The following is a 20,756-nucleotide window of genomic DNA, read 5'->3' on the forward strand; positions in this document are numbered from 1 at the left end:
ATTTAAGAAATATTAGAATAATTTAGTTTTCTCAATCAAATATATAAAGATTCAATTAAACAATTGTTTTAAATTTAAGAAATATGTATTAGAAATATTTAACTTTATCCAATCCAACAGATATAGATTTAATTTATCTTAATAGAATAGTTAATAGAAATTTAGTTTTATACAAATAAAAACATTAATTTAATAAAACATGATTCCCATTAAGAAACATCATTAATAGCATCTGATACAAATCTAATCCAAAAAGACATCAATAATTTTCAATACATCATTTTATTAACATTTTACATATCCGTAACTTGCTACTAAAGTGTCAGATTTTTAACATTCTTCTGAGTTTGACATTTTCAGATTTTTTAAAACATTTTTTAACATTTAGTAGCTGGCAAACATTGACATTTTCTTAAATCTGTGGAATTCGACAAGCATTGAATTAGGATTTTTTTTTTTTTCCCCATCAGAAATCTTTTTTTTTTTATGATGCAACAAATAATATCCACCGGCCAAAAAAAAAAAAAAAAAAAAGTTTGAAACAGAACGCAAGTATGGAGTTGTTGCGTACACCGTCATAATACAATGTAAACTTAAATAAATTGGCAGCATTTAGAACAGCTGATTGCCAAGGCTTGACAGATTATACTACTAAAAATACTGAACCAACTGCCAAACCATAGCCAGCTACTCAAACACAAAATGAATTGCAGGGTAAACATTTGCAGGGATGTGTGGGAACCCTGAATTAAGATCAGGTGGCTGGTCGTCGCTTTTTTTGTTTAATACGCATGCGCAGGCATGCTCGAAATTGTACATTCATCCAAACAAATATTTTTCCGTTGAGCACTTAATGAAAAATATTTATATTCAACAATGTTTTGAACGAAAAAAATATTATTTGAAAAATGAAACAAATAATTGTAAACTAAATTGAAAGACAAATTATTAATTAGATGAGGTACTGCTTGAAAACTTTTTTTCAGTGTAGAGACTAAACAAAGGGAGTAAGCTACCCGTCTGTCCACTCGATGGAGTATTAAACAGTGACAAAAGACTATCCACTTTCACAATGAAGGACTGAGAATAGGGTAATCATCATTCCTCTCTTGTCTACTTGTTAATTGTAAGAGTGTTGCTGTCAATATGTGTGGTGAGTTATTATTATTATTATTATTATTATTATTATTATTATTATTATTATGTTTACATCAGTTTAGACATTTAAAATGTGTGCATGCATGTAATTGGTTAAACGTGTGTGTGTGTGTGTGTGAAAGAGAGAGAGATAGAGAGAGAGCACGCTCCAGACAGACCTCAAGTCTGTGCATGTATGGTAGGGTATTTTTCTGCAGTACATCGTCACACCACTAGGTGACAGTCTTTAGTCAATAATTGACTCGTTTATTCAACGGATTAGTTTAAAAATAAATAAATAAATACAAAACAACAACTGCTGATTTATTCAGAAAATAAGCAAGTTGCTAAATTTCCACAGAAACTGATCCATTCATTGGCAGAATATTATTGATTTCTTCCGTAGACATGTTTTTTTGTTTGTTTGTTTGTTTGTTTTTTTGTGCATTTTTCCCAGGAGTCTCCAGTATTTTGAACCCATGTATGTGTGTGCAAATGTTCAAATGTAACCCTCTTTGTAGTTGTTAACATTTCCATAAATAACTTATTTAATTGCACCTTTTTTCCCGCAATAACTGTAACAGATTACAGTGACGTTTATTTTGTAATTAAATGACATAACTCCGTTAAATGTAACTAGTTACTCCCCAACACTGGAAAAGAGGTGCTCCGGGCGAAGAAAACTAAATTAGCAACAGCTGGACAGAATAATTTAATTTCATATCTCAAAGCAATATTGGCAATGACTTTTGCAAAGTTATGTCGCACGGATTTGTATATCTGACACAGTGGGGAAAAAAACGTGACTCAGCATATTAAATCACAACGACACAATCGCGCAGATGAGGCACAGAAATACATGTGATTCTGTTACCATGCACATGCACCGCAATCATTAAATACTGTGAAGTGTTTCCATTAATGTAATACGATTTTGAATAATAATTAAACATTAATAAATCATGTTATTATAAATACAATTGTATATAAACAGATGAAAATAAATATTTAGTGCTTTATGAAAATAACTTGAATATTCTGCAATGAACCTAAACTGTGGTGTTATGGTAATCAGCCAACATGACATTAGGTCTTTTACTATGCATGATGGGATATGTAGTCATTATGTCTGTTCAGAATTTAGGTAAACAGTATTTTGTCTCTTTGAGTCTTTTCAATAAGAAAAAGCAGATGTCATAGGGTTTTTATTTATTATAATTTTTTTTAAACAACAACAATGGTTAAACTCACACCAGCAAAGAGTGTGAACACACATGATGAGAATTTGTAGATGTCTTCCCTTTGCCTGTTGGAGAAACACTTCGAAAGGCGCTGCTTCATCTCAGTATGATTAAGCCCACTGCAGGAAATTAATCATTTAAAAAGCATACTGTAGGCTGTTACCAATTACTGTGGCCGTGTCATGTTCTCTTTCGCCGTGTCCTGTATGTGCGGTGAGAAGAGCGCAAACACTGACAGGCTCGGGTTGACACTTCTCCCTGTCACTGCACATACAACGGTCTCGGACTGTGTGCTCTCCCACTCCTCCTCCTCCTCCTCTTCCTCCTCCTCCTCCAAGTGTTTGCCTGTCATGCTAAAGTCCATCAGAATGACTCATGTGGTCGCCAGACACAGTGGACAGGAATGTTCATGGAAATCAGCTGTGGAGCGCAGAGAAACAGCTGTTGTTGTTCAGAGTCACACATCTGTTTAGCCATCACACGGACATCACAGCACTCAAGTGATATCCTTCCTCACATAATCGCATTGTTTTGTGTCTGCCAAGGGTTCTGTTTACGAACACGGTGAACTGACGCAATTCATCCCCTTCTGAAGCTATTTCCTTCGAGATAGATGTCTGACATGTACAGCCACATGAAGCCCAACATTACTCTTTAACATGATTTATATAAAAGAGTATTTATTAGAGAAATAACATACTTAAAAGAATACACTTAAAGGTGCTTTATGGAACTTTTGTTAAAAAAAAATATTTTTTACATATTTGTTAAACCTGTCATTATGTCCTGACAGTAGAATATGAGACAGATAATCTGTGAAAAAATCAAGCTCCTCTGGCTCCTCCCAGTGTCCTATTGCCATTTGCAGAAACTCCATCGCTCCCGGTAAAAAATAACCAATCAAACCAAAAAGTTGCACATTTGAAAATACTTAAGCTGTTTCTGAAACCGCTCCTTGTCCACTATATAGTGCACTATATCTGGTGTCATCCATTTTGTAGTGCTGTCTGAATTATTAGTAAACGACTTCATTCCCTACATTTGTTCACTATTTTTTACCCACAGTTCATTCAGTTTACAACCAGTGTACACTTGCCATGTCCAAATTCCCACACTTGCATTCTTGGCCACTTGAGAGCCCGTGTGCGCGGCAGGAAGAAAGTGCACAAGACCGTCCAGATCTTAAAAACACTGAAGCGCAGTGCCCTTAAAGGGATACTCCTCCCCAAAATGAAAATTTTGGCATTAATCACTTACCCCCATGTCGTTCCAAACCCGTAAAAGCTCAGTTCGATGACTTTTCATACCTTTTCTGGTACCTTTTCCGTTGTTAACTGAGAAAATGCACAAATAAACGCTGAAAATGAACGTGGATTTGTGCATCTTCTCAGTTAACAATGGCTCCGTGTAGTAACAGCTGCTCTATTGTGAAATCACGCACCTGATGGAATTTACAGCTGATTAGAGAACCGGCTTTACTGTGGAGATGTGCATTAACGATCGGCCGATCGTGATCAGAGCAGCCATAGTAACAATGAAAATGAATACTGAGGTGTACTTAAAGGGATAGTTCACAGAAAAATGAAAATTATGTCATTAAAAACTCACCCTCATGTTGTTCCAAACTTGTAAGACCTCCGTTTATCTTCGGAACACAGTTTAAGATATTTTAGATTTAGTCCGAGAGCTCTCAGTCCCTCCATTGAAGCTGTGTGTACGGTCTACTGTCCGTGTCCAGAAAGGTAAGAAAAACATCATCAAAGTAGTCCATGTGACATCAGAGGGTCAGTTAGAATATTTTGAAGCATCGAAAATACATTTTGGTCCAAAAATAGCAAAAACTACAACTTTATTTAGCATTGTCTTCTCTTCCGTGTCTGTTGTGAGAGAGTTCAAAACAAAGCAGTTTGTGATATCCGGTTCGGGAATGAATCATTTGATGTAACTGGATCTTCTTGAACCAGTTCACCAAATCGAACTGAATCGTTTGAAACGGTTAGCATCTCCAATACGCCTTAATCCACAAATGACTTAATCTGTTAAAAAAAAATTTAATGTGGCTGACACTCCATCTGAGTTAAAACAAACCAATATCCCGGAGTAATGCATGTACTCAAACAGTACACTGACTGAACTGCTGTGAAGAGAGAACTGAAGATGAACACCGAGCCGAGCCAGATAACGAACAATAGACTGGCTCGTTCACGAGTGAAGAACCGTTTCTGTCAGACGTGTCTGATTCGTGAACTGAGGAGCTGATCATACTGCGCATGTATGATTCAGCGCGAAACAGACCGACACACAAAGCGGCTGAACTGAACTGATTCTTTTGATGATTGATTCTGAACTGATTCTGTGCTAGTGTTATGAGCGCGGGTAAACCGAAGGCTTGAATCAAGGGCAATCATTGCAAATAATGCCATTACGCCGAGCGCAAAAGAACCGGTGAACCGTTTTCTTCAACCGGTTTATTGAATTGAACTGTCCGAAAGAACCGGTTCACGGAAAAGAACCGAACTTCCCATTACTACTGGTGATCCGAAAATTGATGCAAACGGTTCTTGACTGGTTCAATAAGATCCGGTTACATCGAGTGATTCATTCGCGAACCAGATATCACTAGACAGCAGTAAACTCGCTCACAACAGACACGGAAGAGAAGACAATGCTGAATAAAGTCGTAGTTTTTGCTATTTTTGGACCAAAATGTATTTTCGATGCTTCAAAAAATTCTAACTGACCCTCTGATGTCACATGGACTACTTTGATGATGTTTTTCTTACCTTTCTGGACATGGACAGTAGACCGTACACACAGCTTCAATGGAAGGACTGAGAGCTCTCGGACTAAATCTAAAATATCTTAAACTGTGTTCCGAAGATAAAAGGAGGCCTTACAGGTTTGGAACGATATGAGGGTTCGTCATTAATGACTTTAATTATTTTTGGGTGAACTATCCCTTTAAGTGGGTCAAAATCACACTAACGTTCAGCTAATTGCATTTAATATGCATTTAAACTGTAGCACAGTTTTCATTTAACTGCAGTTAACGTTATTTAATGTCTGAAGACATTATACTAAGTTCACATTTAAGAAAAAAATTATTTCCAAGTATATTATTTATTTTTCTGTTGTTTATTACAAGGGCTCACATGCATTCAAGGTGTAAGGAAAATTATTATTAGTTTTAGAAGTGTTAAAGAACAACCTTTGTTGAAATTGATATAAAGGTCTTTCAAAACCATTTAAAAACCAACATCAATACAACATTACGTTTCCAAGAAGTAGATTTTTCATGTTCGCCATTACAATTTTCACACCCTTTTTATAAATGCATGAAAGTAACCCACCTGCTTCAGTTCCTGTGTTAATGGGCTCATCACTATCAATAACTTTGTTTAGTTGTGATCCAGAAGCAGACAAGATCTGAGTTACAGATATCTGCCGTAAGACAAGGTGTTCCAGTGTCGTCCTTCTGTCTCTCACCTTCCCAGAAGTCACAGACCAAGGCGGCCGGCGGGACTTGAAAGCAGTGCCGTTCATCAGCTACCTGTCGGGCCTGCTGAAGACGCAGCTGCTGACTGATGACCTGGTGGCTGGTGTGGAGATCCGCTGCCAGGAGAAGGGCACCTGCCCGGCTGCCTGTCACCTGTGCAGACAAGCAGGCCGTGAGACGCCCAGCCCGACGCCAGTCCTCCTGGAAGTCAGCCGTATCGTGCCCCTGTACAGCCTGGTGCAGGATAACGTCACTAAAGAGGTAAATGAGGGCTGTGTTCGGTTAAGTCCTTCAAATAATAGTTCATATAAAAATTGAAAAGGGGTTCCCAGTCTGTTTAGAATTTTTGGAAATCCATCTAGACTACCGTTCAAAAGTTTGGGGTTGATAAGTATTTTTTTGAAGAAATATCTTATGAAAAATAAATGGATAAAAACAGTAATACAGTGAAATATTTTTACAGTTTAAAATGACAGTGTTCTATCTTAATATATTATAAAATGTAATTTATTCCTGTGACGCGCAGCTGAATTTTTAGCATCATTTCTCCAGTTCTCAGTGTCACATGATCTTCAGAAATCACTTTTAATGTGCTGATTTGCTGCTCAAGTTTTACAGTTTTATTTTTCAGAATTGTTTGAAATATAGAAAGATCAAAAGAACAGCATTCATTTGACATTTTTTTGTAACATTATACATGTCTTTACTGTCACTTTTTAACAGCTTACAAGTATAAACCTTAAACTTTTGAATGGTAGTGCATGTACTGGAAACCCCCCCCAAAAAAAAAAAAAAAAAAAAAAAAAACAGTTCAACCAAAAATGATCTAAAGTTATCTAAAGATAAAAAAAAAAAAAAAAATGAAAAAAAAAAAAAAAAAAAAAAACTGAATGGTATTGTTGAGGCATGTGAAGTTTTATGTGCCTAAATAAGTTACTTATTAAGATCAATTGACATTAATCCCCAAAAAACGAGGATGAATAATCTAATAAATAATCAATTAATAATCATGAATCAACTAATTATGCACATGATCTTGCATCAACATTTGTTCTTTAAATGCATGTGAATAAGAGCTGAATTCTTTCTTAAAATGTTTGTTCAGCTCACATGTGGAAGGTGTAAAAATGAATTCCACAGATATTGTTTTTGTTAAACGTTGGCAGTGGATTGAGTCTCCTGTCAGGTAAATAAGTGATGTATTCCACTATTCCAGACACACCTGTAGATGGCAGGAGTGACTTTCATTACGCTTCAGCAGGGGTTCTCTTTCTGGCAGGATGTTACGAGCTGAGAAGACTGAGATTAGTTGGAGAAATTGGAACATGAACTATTATATATTAATATCGTAATAAAAGAATAATAAATATGTTCACAATCTTGCACCCATTTCTTGGCTGAACTGTGTGATCATTAAATCTCCCCAGTCCTTAAATGAGGAGAACGCATTAGTAGATGCTGCACCTTCTGAGTCACACGCGTAATGAGGATATTACATTTAGTTTTGGAGCAGATTTGCAAGGGGCTTTCTTTTCTCGCATCATCCCTCGTACTGCTGACGTCTTGAAAGGCAAGATGCCATTGAATGCTGTCTCGAGAGTGACTCACTTACCAAATGGCCCACTTTGGCCTGGTGTTTACGTACCTGACGGACGAGCGCTCTGGGGGTCAGACCCGCTCCATAACACCGATTCCCCCAGCTAACTGCTTCTCGCTCTGAACTGTGTGTGTGGATCCCACTAATAACAGGAGCGTCAGGAATGCCAAAAGGCTCTCAATCGATAGCAGACGATCCCTAGTGGGCATCTGTCGACTGGTAAACAAACAAGAGAGAAAACTGCAGCCGAGTCGAGTGGGAAGAGCTCAGACTAGAGCGTATAGCATGCTCAGAAGATACTGTGAGATTACGAGGATGATATTGATGTCATCGACTCTGGAGACGAGCCAGGACTCCTTGCGGTCGCAGCCTGCTGTCAATTAGAGTAACAGACACAAAGACCTACAGAGACAATGCTGTCATCTTTAACTGAATCCAAAAAATTAGCTCCTTTCGACTGAAATGAGAGCGGTTCATGATCAGGACCTGATAGAAAAGAACTAGCTTTAGGTTCAATGAGAAACAAACACTGATGTTCCTGCGTTATCTGGCCTTTGTTTTGGCAGTGTGGTTTTAGAGTTACTCTAATTTCATAAAGCAGGTTTTAGCATAATTTTCGTAGATATGACAACCTGATTTTGATGCTGCCATCAAACCTTTACATCAGTCGGTTTGCACAGGGAGTTTATGAGTTTTATCCTTAATTTGATTCCATCCCCAGCTGATTTTGATGCAGGGATCAGAAGATTTAAGAAATAAAGTTAAAGCAAAAAATGAGCAAGGCGGCATACAATGTATGTTTTGAGTCCTCGCCAGATTGAGCTTCTTTGTCAGTCTCTTTGTAAAGGAAATGTGGTTATGATCTGAAATTATCAGTTCATTTCCTTGAAAACACTATAGCGGAAAACAGGCCTGAAAAGGATCAAAAGTGAAATACGCAGGGCTTCTCATGTGACAGTTTTGATCCTGTTTTCATCATGGTTTCCCCCTTCACAATCCAGATACACACACTCACACATACACACTCATACATGCTACTTTATATATTTGTGCAAGTAGGAAACTCATCAGTCATTTTAAGATTAAGGAGGAACTCTTAGGACACAGAGAAGAGAAGAAAAGTTCTTTCCAGCCATTTTCTCTTACATCTGGCAATACGTTTCTAATGCATCTCTAATCTGCAGTCAAACATACCTTTAAAGTTGTCATGAAATGAAAATTCACCCCATCTGTTTTCCTTATGCATGTTATAGATCTAATTGTGAAAGAGGTATCCCTTCATACATATATATATATATATATATATATATATATATATATATATATATATATATATATATATATATATATATATATATATATTTTTTTTTTTTTTTTTTTTTTTTTTTTTTTTTTTTTTTTTTTTATTAATTTCTTTTTATTCAATGCCCACAGCTCAAAATCCAGTTAACAACCGATAAATAAACCCTTCATTTTCTTTTTCTGTAAGCTGCAACACTCAAGTGTACATCACAACGTGGAACAAAAAGTCTGTCCCTACTTCCGTTTTATTGAAACTATATTCCGAATAAAGTGAATACAGATGCTTCTGGCTACATGCACTCTAAGTCCTGTGGTTAATGTACTTCTGAAAGCACTGCATCATCGATTAGGCTCTGACACAAGCATGTGTTACATTCAATGCATTGCCACAAGAGGCATTATAGCAAGGAAAAGAGTAAACTCAAGACCACACACATTGGTCAGACATTGGTCTGCATGCTGTTGTTAAGTACAGTATGTTTCTGGTCATAGTTATGCCTGTTTAACAGATCTTGCATACTCTGTTGTCAAGGTCAACATTTGTTGACAAATAGTCTATTTAAAATTGGCATGAAATCAAAAAAACAACCAATGCATTTTAAAGGTTGTTTAATATACCTTATTGTGAAAAATGTAACCATGAATAATTGGTGTCACTCTGATGTACGTTACAATGCAGAAGAAAAGATCGGTCACTACTTTGATTATAGTGTAAACTACATTATAAGCCTTCATTATGGAAGCACGTTTCCACTAAAAAGTTTTGAGTTGAGTTTATAACCCACAATTTGTACTTTTTTCACCTTGTATTTCTGAGCTATAAACTCACAATTCTGAGAAGATACAGTAATATATATATTAACAGAATTGCAAAGACCGTAACTCAGAATTTTTTTTATATCTTATCAATTTTACATTTAAATTTTAATCATTTTAACATTTTATATCTTATTATATCTATATTTTATATCTCCAATCTTTTTTTTTTTTGTCAGAATTGCAAAAAGAAAGTCTGAATTGTGATTTTTATTCATTCATCCATCCTGTTGCAAAAAAAACGAAAAAAACATCTCCATCCTTCACTGTAGAATCAAAAAAAGAAAAGATGAAAATTTTGAAATGATAAATTTGTATCGTTAAATTTAATGCTTTTTTTTTAATGCTGCTCTGTCTAGACCAACAGACTAGACAGAACAGGTTAGTTATGATATAATAGGGCTGTGCAAAAAATCGAATGCGATTTTCATGCACCTCTCATCAGTAAAGACGCTCCTGTAATAAGAAGTATATCTCCAGCTGTGCGTTCAGATCAGGGTTGCCAGGTTTTCACAACAAATCCTGCCCAGTTGCTTCTTAAAACTAGTCCAAAACTAGCCCAATCACGTTTCCGGTTATTGGTATTGTGATTGCTTCAAACCGCGGACATGAAAAACAACCGCAGACTTGGCAACACTGGTTCAGGTGGAGCGGCAGTTACTACACAGAGCCGTAGTCTACCGACAACTAACACAAAATCGCTTTCAAAATCGACAAAGAATCGCCTGCGATTTTATCATCGATTTTGTGTAGATTGTCAGTGAATTACGGCTCTGTGTAGTAAATGCCAACCAGTGTTGCCAAGTCTGTGGTGGTTGTTTTTCATGTCTGCAGGTCGCAGCGACCCCAATACAAATGACGTGATCTTTAGCCCCTAAAATGCGAAGTATACCAAGGAAACCCTGCTAAAAAACGTATATTTTAACCCAGGGAAGCAATGTTTTATCGGGGAACCTTCTGGAAGCGGGATTGGGCTAGTTTTGAGAAGCAACTGGGCAGGATTTGTTGTGAAAACCTGGCAGCCCTGATCTGAACACACGTGCTGGAGATATACTTCTAATTACAGGAGCGTCTTTACTGATGAGATGTACATGAGTAAAGACATGCACAGCCCTATATAATAAAATGGGTAACGTTAAGTTATAGCTAGCTAATTATCAAATGCAGCTACTGTTAGCCAACGCTAACATTAGCACGTTTATCGAACAGCCTTCGATACATTTCTATGTTATAACTTCCTGAAAACAAATACACAAACATATAAAACAAACTTCTAGCAAAATACTAACAGCATCTAACTTACCAATCCAAAAGAAATGTTGCAAGATCGGAGTCGAACCTCATTTCTTTCAGGTCCATCAGTTGTCTCTCAGTGATTAAAAGCAGTGCCGATGTTTACTCTTGATTTGTGTTTCCGAGCGCGGTTGTTTCCCTGTAGCGGGTGACGCTCTCTTCCCTTAACTGAAATGAACTAGTGGGCTGTACTTTCCACATGATTGACATCAGGTCCAGGTACGCCCTGCGAGTTATTCGTGTATTGTAGGTTGGCTGGTGGTTATGTTGCCCGCATACCGCCTCCCATGGCCGAAACTGGTATTACGACACCTGTCGGGCCGGGGCTAGTAATGCTAATGCTAATTAAGGTTGATATCTCTGCAGCACTATAACTTGACATTTTTTTTATGACATCATCGCCCTTATTTCTTCTCATTCTTTTGATGCGTGTAGGTCATGTTATGGATATTTTTACCTCAATTTTTGCATATGGCACCTTTAAAGTCCTGACACTTTTTGAGTTGCTCTGTAAAACTTCCTAAAAGCAATTCCCAGAAAACGAAAAAACTCAACAGATGGATTCTTATATTTTGTGTGCGTTGTAATTGAGTATATGGTTGAGGCTGCTTATTGGAATAAAACTGCTCAGTTAAGGAATTGCCAAAGGTGTGCACCCAATCCGATCATGGTACAATCTTTGTTCTCCAAAGAAGAAAATGACAGATACTGCCCATATAGTTTGTATTAAACCCAAGGCAAGATGCTGACCGAAATCAATTTTCCAGGGAATGCTATAGCCATGGATTTTGCTAGCCATTTAAGTGGATAGAGAAAGCAAATCAAATCAGCTTATAGGCACCCTTGAGCCGGTTTGCTGCTTTTCAAAAATGTGTACTTTTATTTGAATTCTCCGTGTCCCCTTATGAACCCTGGATTCAATCGAAGCCATAGCTCTCTTCCTGGAAGATGGTTTAGGTTTTCCTAGAAACAGGGACATTTCCTTCACTACATTAGGCTGAATGATTGGAGAGACCTGTTCACTGAGGTCTTGGGTCATCAGAGGAATCAATTCCTCTGGCCAGCTGGCTAATGTTTGCACATATCAGACACTGATTGGGGACAGTAATAGGGTGAGCTCAGATGAGTTACAACAGATAATCGCATTTAGATGTCATGATTGCCCCACGTCTTGTCATTGAGAATAGGTTTCTCTGAGGTCTTGAGAGTTAAGAGGTTTCGTGGAACTATTGGTTATCGAAAGTTTCGAAAAGCAAAGCAAACATCTGTCATAAACAGTTTTTGTACTTAAGTGTATTTGTTTACTGTGCTATACTGCACAACCCACTATTTCAATTCTTCAGAAAACTTGATTTTGAATTTTGTAGGCAATATATGTCAAGTGAAGTTGCAGATTGAATCGTTGTGAAGAAGTGGTGTAAGTGTTTGAGTAAATGTAAATAGTTACTGTATATAAGTATCTTTTTTTTTTTGGAGTGTCCAAGATTTTAGCAACTTTTAATTTTTGCTTGACTCTTGAAGGAACAAAAAAGTATACAGTATACTGTATAATCTTTAATCCATTAAATATATGATGAGTAATGCAATTACTTGTTTTTACTTGATTTTGCATGGCAACTTTCTCTGCATCAGTTTATATATCTATGAGTTTTCAGAGACAGTAGGTTTGTTTGGTAGCTCAGAAATTAAGGAGACGTACTTGACAAATCAGTTCAAATCTGCATGTAAGGAAGTTGAAATGGCACGGTTTGTGACGCTTCGCGACCAGTGAGACACAGGGAGAACGAGAAATCCAATCGCAGGCATGTTTTATTTGAGGTAATCCAAAATCGGAGTAATCCAGAGCGGAGCAGAAGACCACCACATCCTTGTGGTCGTTGCCAGAGTGGAACAACGAAGGGTAAGGACTCCATACAAACAACAGGGAAAGACTGGTATTTATAAAGGAGGCTAATGACAATAGATTGCCTGCACCTGGTGCAATTAACTGGAGTGCAATTACTGTGAAGACAGGACCAGACTAGAGGAATTCTAGTGCCTATGGTGAAGTGCATAAGGGGAAGTGAACCCACTAACCTGACTCAACTCTGGAAAGTCAACAGGAATCTGACTCAACTCTGGAGGGTTAACGGGAGTATGACTCGACTCTGGAAGGTCAATCGGAACCTGACTCAACTCCAGTGGGTCAACGGGAACCTGACGCAACTCAGGAAAACCCACTGTAACTGCCATCCTCTGCAGTGGCTCCGGGCTGACGACCATGTTGCGCAGCGGCGCTGGGTTGGTGGCCATCGTATACTGTGGTGCTGGCTCAGCCAACGTGACGTGAACAGTTTTGGGAATCTCTAGGATTTTTGACAGCCTGGAGAAATAATCCAAAAATGTCTCTGCGGCCATCTTGGGCATTGGCGCTGAGCTGGCGGCCATCTTGCACTGTGGCGCTGGACTGGTGGCCACTTTTTGCTTTGGCGCTGTGCTGGCGTCCATCTTGCCTCTTGGCGCTGGGTTGGCAGCCATCTTGTGCTGTGGCTCTGGACTGGCGGCCATCTTGCCTCGTGGCGCTGAGCTGGCGGCTATCTTGTGCTATGGCGCTGGACTGGCGTCCATCTTGCCTCGTGGTGCTGGGTTGGCGGCCATGCTGCGCAGCGGCGCTGGGTTGGCGGCCATTTTGTGCAGCGGCGCTGGCTCAGCCGATTTGCGTCTCCTCTCCCCTCTCTTTCCAAAATGAGGAAACGGCGGCTCCCATCCGAACCCCGGGTCAACGGGAGGCCACAATGGAGATCGCTGCCGGACCTCCTCTCGACTACTCACTCCGAAGCGACCTACCCTGGTTCCACGGAACACAACCTGGCGAGTACCCTCAAAGCCATTCCTCTCCCGTTTGATGGCTGGGGAGGAACTACGTCATCAGGGAAGGTCCTCCAATGCAGAGGGGAGGGGCATTTTAGATCACAAAGCCAAACTATTTTTTTTTTGTGTGGATTGACTTGCATGGATGAATTGTTCACCACAAAAAGATCAATTTAGGCAAACAAAATGGTCAATTTTGATTTGATTTGACTGTAATTACCATTCAAATCAGAGATTCTAAAGTTGCTGGCTGATGATACACTGGGGAACTTTTTTGGAACTTTGGCCAGTGTTGCCATCAACGGGCAACCAGGTGAGATACAGGGCCCATGACCAATCTAAAGTATCCAGGTATAAATTTGTTACCCATCCTCAGTGGTAAAGTGCCCAAACAACATTGCTCAAAAAAAAGTTACCCAGCAAAATTGCTCAAATAAAAAAAGCCTTTTTGAGACTTTAACTTGAGTCATAATGGAATTAGTGACTTGTTATTTTTAATGGGGTCATTGTTGCTAGTGGTCAACCGATATATCGGCCAATCTTTAGCATTTTTCAAATATCGACATCGGCCGATGCTTGGCCAATGTGTTTGAGGTGGGACTTTTATTTTGATGGCGCTGAAAGCGGCAGCGCCTGAGCATACACAGTGCTCACACTCTCTATCTTGGTCATCGTCATAAACAGTTCTGTCCAATACGGATAGAAGTCTGTCTAATAATCAGATAGAATGGTTAAACAAAGAAATTAATGTATACAGAAACTATTACAACAATTTATTTTATATTTGTCCTATTAGTAATAGAAAGGCAAACATTATAATACTTTCTCGTTTGCCATCAGCATTAAGCAAATATGCATTTATATAGTTTAAACAAATCTTTGAATGTCTAATGAAAATTTCACAAACCTTGCAAACTTAACTGTGAGAATACTGAGTGTCCTGTTGGTTACAGTGTTTACTTTTTTATACTATAACGGTATTAAATATTTATTTATTTGTGAAAAATACTGTCATCGAAAGTATAAGTATGCTTCTTTCACACATTTATTTTTTTTAATCCATTGTCAAATGATTTAAAAATTATTAAATATTAATAGCCTAATAATAATAAATATATATTGGCTTTATATCGGCTATTGGCCCCCCGCTTTCCAGGATATTGGCATCGGCTGTCAAAAAACACATATCCGTCGACCACTGTATTATATCTGTACTTTTACTGAAGCATGGTTTTCAGGAAAGTTTGCTCCTGGCTTATAAACATCTTTGAGCTCCCATTGGTCAGTGGGAGTTTAACTGGGTGGGTGTGGCGTTGTGGGTCCACCACCTTTGACAGTTTGTGAACAGTTTGGCTGCGTTTACACTGCAAGTCTTAATGCACAGATCCAATCTTTTGACCATATCCGATTCACTGGCCCACTTGTATACATTAATTTTAGACACGACTGGTATCAGATATCTGTGTTTTAAATAATTCCTGCCAAAAATGATTGTCTGCAGATATCGCTTTTCATATGAACATGTTAGATCCACTGGTTTTGAATGGCCGTGCTATATATATATATATTTTTTTTTTATAATTAATGTTGAGTGGCCATTATTATTTGCCAGCATGGACAACAGCTGTCATGGATATTTTGCAGCACAAAATCTGACTGATCAGATTCCCTATATCAAAGTGTTAATGTATTTAATAGTTTTGTGGTTCATATTAACCTCTAATATTATGTACCACATGAAAGTGCTCTCTGTATAGTTTAGAATCTTGGTTGGGAGAGTTTTATTTTAATTTCATTTTTATTCTTCTGAAAACTAAACTACCAGTATCGGTATTAACAGATCGTATCGGCTGAGAAATGTATTATGCCGAATGTATAATGAGTGGAAAGACCGGAGTGCCGAAATTGCACAGCTTGTACAAACATATCCACATCGCTATGAACAGATGCTTTCTTAAATGCAGTTTTCTGAGCGCTGTAATTTTTGTTGTGTGTTTATTTTGTATTTGAGAGAAAAGTACGGAGCATATATTAACATATATTCATGTAAACTCCATTTGCAGCAGCATGGGCAGCTTCAAGATTTTCGCTAACAGTAAATTGCTGCTCGGGTATTTCAAACTTCCTTTTACCGTTAAGTGAATAACAACAATAATTTGCTGTCAGTATATCAGGGTCTTTAGGGTTCCCCATCATACACCCTTTCTGTCCGACCTCCGTTAGATTCCCCCTCATAACACACACACACACTCACACACACACACATACACACACACACATACACCCCTAATTACCCTCCTTGTTTACTTAGGCTTAGGTTACTCTGCATACATAAACATAGCCATAATCGGTTTGTCTATTTTTCACATGTGCAGTTGAGCAGTCAAGCATGCTTTTTCAAGGAAACCACTGGAGGTCGATGTGTGTGCACGTTTGCGGCTTTGTGTTTGTCCATGAGCAGTGCTGCTCTCATCAGCACTGATATTTCATGTTTTCAGGTCATCTGTTTCCCATTTGCTGAATCTTTTTTAACACTTTTCGCAAATTGCTGAATGCCACACTAATGTGCGTATTTGTTAAACCTTCAGTTTCCTTTCTTTCAAGCGGCACATTTATAGTGTTGGCTGGGAATGGCTGATCTGACATGAAGGACAGCAACTCTTGAATTCATGGCCAACACGCACAGCAAAATGTGCCCTTCCTTCACATCCAAATGCATTTTATTTAGTTTTATGTTGCCCTTCTGTGGGTTTGTCAGACTGTTGTTTGACATTGTTTTACTGTCCATGCCTTATGTTTCTGTGGAAACTACTGCTATACTACTACAACTACTACTACTACTACTACTACTTTTTATTATTATAAGATGATATAAGATATGGTAGATATTTTTCTTGTTTATAATACTTATACTTGCTTTATTATTTTATCTGGTTTTAAGGTTTTGGTTCATGCCTGTTGGTTTGACTGTTGGTACTCACTCTCTGTTTTGACTTCCACAACTCTGTGCCTCTGCCAAGCATCTCTCATGCAAGTCATTATACCGCAATGGATTGCAGTCTTTCCCTTCCATCTCTCTGCTGTTGTAATAACGTCTCATTCATCAAGGCCGTTTAAAGAGAGTTGCCTGTGCATAAATAAGGGGTGAGGTTTGGCAGAAACCTGCTGATGCTATCAGGGAGATGGGCAGCTTCCTCATCACTGTCTGCCACTGCCACCTGTAAGGAAGGCAGAATTTTCTGACTGTTGTTCTCCTGCTCGACTTTAAAAAAAAATAAAAAAAATAACGCTTTTTGCAAGAAATTCACTGTAAAAAATGCAATATGTTGTTGTATGCATATCTGAACATGCAATATGTCAAAAGTAAGAACAGAGCCTCTGAATAGAATGCAGTGAGAAAATAGTCCCCAGCAACTCTATTGCTGCAACTACACAAACTAGCTGGGGACTATTTTCAGGCGCTGCGTAATATCATTGCGCCTGCTGCACACATGGTATGGCAGCAAAGTTCATTGATTATTACGCTGGAATGAGAGTATAGTTCCTCGCCATATCAGCCTAGAAAATCACAACTTTTCATTTTCCATCGGACTTAGTACACAATGTAACTACAGAAGAGTCAAGTTTTAAATAGGAAATATACAGAAACTCTTTGGTCATTTTTGAGCGAGATGCTAACGGTCTAATCAGATTCAATGATTTATACTAAGCTAAGCTAAAAGTGCTACCACCAGAACCGGAGATCGGCTGAATGGATTAGAAAATGGTAAAACACAACTCGTTAACTCTTGGAGAGTTGGAAAATTAGTGTCCCTTTAGGTCCCACATATTTTTTTTCCTTCATATAAATCTAAACAGTCATTGCTTAAGATGTCCATCTTTAAATGTGCCAGTTAAAGGTCACAGCATTGAAGTTACATACAAATGCATTTGGTATGCATTCTTTCACAGTTTATTTGCTTATATTTTGTATATATAACACTTGATGATTATCTTACCAAGATAACAAAATATGGTGGTCGCACACCAAATGAGAAGCACAACGATGTGTCGTGGCTTGGACAACTGACAGATCACACACCAGACATATTCAATTGGAGCAGAATCATCCAAAGCAGTTCATCTAATCACCAAACAAGCAGAGATCACTTCAGCCGGTCGACAGCTGGTCAGTACTCAACGCAGCTCCCGGACTCTGGAAGAGAATGACTTCCTGTCTGTCGGTAATAGTGGAAAGGTGGCTCTCGTCTCGCTGCGTCCCGTCCCTCGGCTGTGTCTCAGTCGCCCTCTTCCTTCTCTGCCCCGCCCACACTTGTCTTATTATTGCCCAGAGACGGAGTCCCTTGACATTCACATGAGGCCTGACCTTTTTTGAGACCGTTTCCAATTAAATCTTGGCAGGTTCTTGTCTGTACAAAGATGCCTGAGATGGCCTTAGCCTGCCTAACTTCACAGAGATGCACCACTTTTCAAGTGGAGGTGGCGGAGCGTGTTGGTGACTCATCGAGTACGGCAGAAGGATGTCTGCTCGTGGAGATAATTGCATTTTTCTCACCTGTGCCGTTTATTTTGTAGGCCTTCAAAAGTGCCGCGATGAGCTCATACTGGTGTGCGGGGAAGGGTGATGTCATCGAGAACTGGTGCCGCTGTGACCTGACGGCGCTTGGCAAAGATGGGCTTCCCAACTGTAGCCCCCTGCGGCGACCTGTGTAAGTTACCCACATCTGCAAGCATCTTCATGCAATGCTTGACTCCTGGCACCTCTTTTTGGCAGAATATTAAGGCATCCTAGACTTAGACAAGACATGTGATGCTGCCAAATATGCCTCATGTTCACTGCCAAATTGTGAGGCAGCGTCTCATCAAGACAATTGTTCGGTGACTCAGGATGTCCATTACATTAAATGCTGAGTCACATAATGAAATATACAAAATATGTTTAAGAAGTTTCTTCTGCTCACCAAGGCTATGTCGAATATACAGCGAAACGGTAATATTGTGAGATATATTGTTTATCCCAGTGATGTCAAACTGATTTTTCAGCATCATTACTCGAGTCTTCAGTGTCACGTGAGCTTTAGAAATCATTCAGATGTGCCGATCTGTTGCACAAGAAACATTTCTGATCATTATCCATGTTGAAAACAGTTGTGTGGTTTCATATTTTTGTGGAAACTGTTACTTAAAAAAAAAAAAGTTCAAAAGAACAGTATTTGAAAAATATTTTTTTGTAATATGATGTCATTTTTGATCACTTAATGCATCCTTGATTAATAAATAAATTACTTGTTTATATTAATAAATAAAAAAACTAATAAAATCTGCACATTTTAAAAAGGAAGTGCAAAAAAAAGTGGACGATATTGTGATTCACGTTTGTGAATGGAACAAACTTCAAAGTTCCGGTTCAAAAGATCCAAACTGCTCCATGCAAATTAAGTTCAACACAGATTTGACAGCCATATTCGTGTCGTTGGCAGAAATGAGAGCAGAGAGCTTGTGTCGCAATTCAATCTTAGTGAATTCCTCAAGGTGTCTTAAGTATTCTGCCTACTGTTTAAAATAGCCTTTGCTTCAGAGTCACATCTCTGGTTCAGTAAATGCCTACTGCTTAGGGAGCTCAGCGGGTTTCGGAACGGAGCCATTCTGTCAAATCCTACTAACACACACACGATGCTGGCTTGTCTTTATTTTCCCAGACTGAGACTGGCTCCACACCTGGAGCCCTCCAGTACGATGGTGGCGCTGGAATGGATCGACGTGGAACCCCTGATTGGCTACAAGGTTTCAGATTACATCATTCAACACAAGAGAGTAGAGGACCCATCAGAGGCAGAAATCTACACAGGTAAGAACAATATTACAGAGAAGAATGCCTTCTTCATGTAATTGTAATAAAGTCTGTGCAAAAACAATTTCTTAAAATACAAGGGGAACTATGTTTGGAATAATTAAGTTTGTTTAGGAGATTGTTTGAAAGAGGATCTGCTCACAAAGGCTTCATTTATTTGATAATGAGAAGAAAAAAAGATAATATTGTGAAATATCTCTACTATTTAAAATAGCTTTTTACTTTTTGAATGTATTGTACATTTGTAATTTATTCCTGTTATAAGTGACTGTTCCTGTTATGATTTGCTGCTTAATAAACATTTATGATTATTTTCAATGTTTAAAAACAAAGTTTTTGCTGCTTATATTTGTGTCAAACCTGATACATTTCCATTCAAAAATGTTAGTAAAAATGGAACAACGGCATGACAGTATTTTAATTATTTTAATATTACAAAAAAGAAAAAAAAAAAAAAAAAAGAAAAAAAAATGAAATGAATGCAGTTTTATTTATTGTGTTTACTTTCTATTAATCAAATAATCTTGAACATAATAATAATATGCAAAATAATAATAATAATAATAATAATAATAATAATAATAATAATAATAATAATAAATTGAAATAATAAATCAAATAATAATAATAATAAAATTAATCACAGTTTTACCATCACATGAATGAATTTTAAAAATATATAAAAATAGAAAATAAGTATTTTAGTTTAGTTTACAATATTACTTTTTTATTACTTTTCCCCTGCATTTTAATCAAATAAATACAGCCTGGTGAGCAGAAAGGACTTCTTTCAAAAGCATAAAAAAAATCTAAATTATTATAAACTTTTGACCAGTAGAGTTTATTGATGTAAACAATACAGTTTACAATTTATTGGCATTATGTGTTGTTCTACTCCACCTGATACAGTGTTGCTCATAGAAGCTTTTTTTTCTCTCTCTCTTCTTAAATTTCACTCTCTTTTGGCCTAATGGATATTGTCCAATCTTACGAGATACTTCCAATCATTTCGATGTGAATGTACCATTCTTATGCCTGTGGTCAATTTAGAAATCTAATTTCCTAGTGCTGGGAAACTGCAGTTCAGTCAGGGTTCTACAATGATGTTGTCCTCGTAGCCTGCGGTCAGACTCTGAATACATAACTGATCGTCTTGTTGATCAGGTCAACTCT

At 37.9% G+C, this 20,756-nt stretch overlaps 1 protein-coding gene across 2 annotated transcripts in view; it reads left to right on the forward strand.

The window, feature by feature from the left end:
• Positions 1-20,756, forward strand: part of LOC127989645 (astrotactin-2-like) — a 463,909-nt gene that overhangs the window by 375,534 nt on the left and 67,619 nt on the right. For both annotated transcript variants that reach the window (XM_052591441.1, XM_052591440.1), the window contains 3 exons: positions 5,873-6,135; positions 18,308-18,441; positions 19,432-19,580. In XM_052591441.1, the coding sequence (XP_052447401.1) occupies positions 5,873-6,135; positions 18,308-18,441; positions 19,432-19,580 (546 nt within the window). The remainder of the gene's footprint in view (positions 1-5,872; positions 6,136-18,307; positions 18,442-19,431; positions 19,581-20,756) is intronic.

Source organism: Carassius gibelio, chromosome A5 (assembly GCF_023724105.1).
Source record: "Carassius gibelio isolate Cgi1373 ecotype wild population from Czech Republic chromosome A5, carGib1.2-hapl.c, whole genome shotgun sequence".
NCBI lineage: Eukaryota > Metazoa > Chordata > Actinopteri > Cypriniformes > Cyprinidae > Carassius > Carassius gibelio.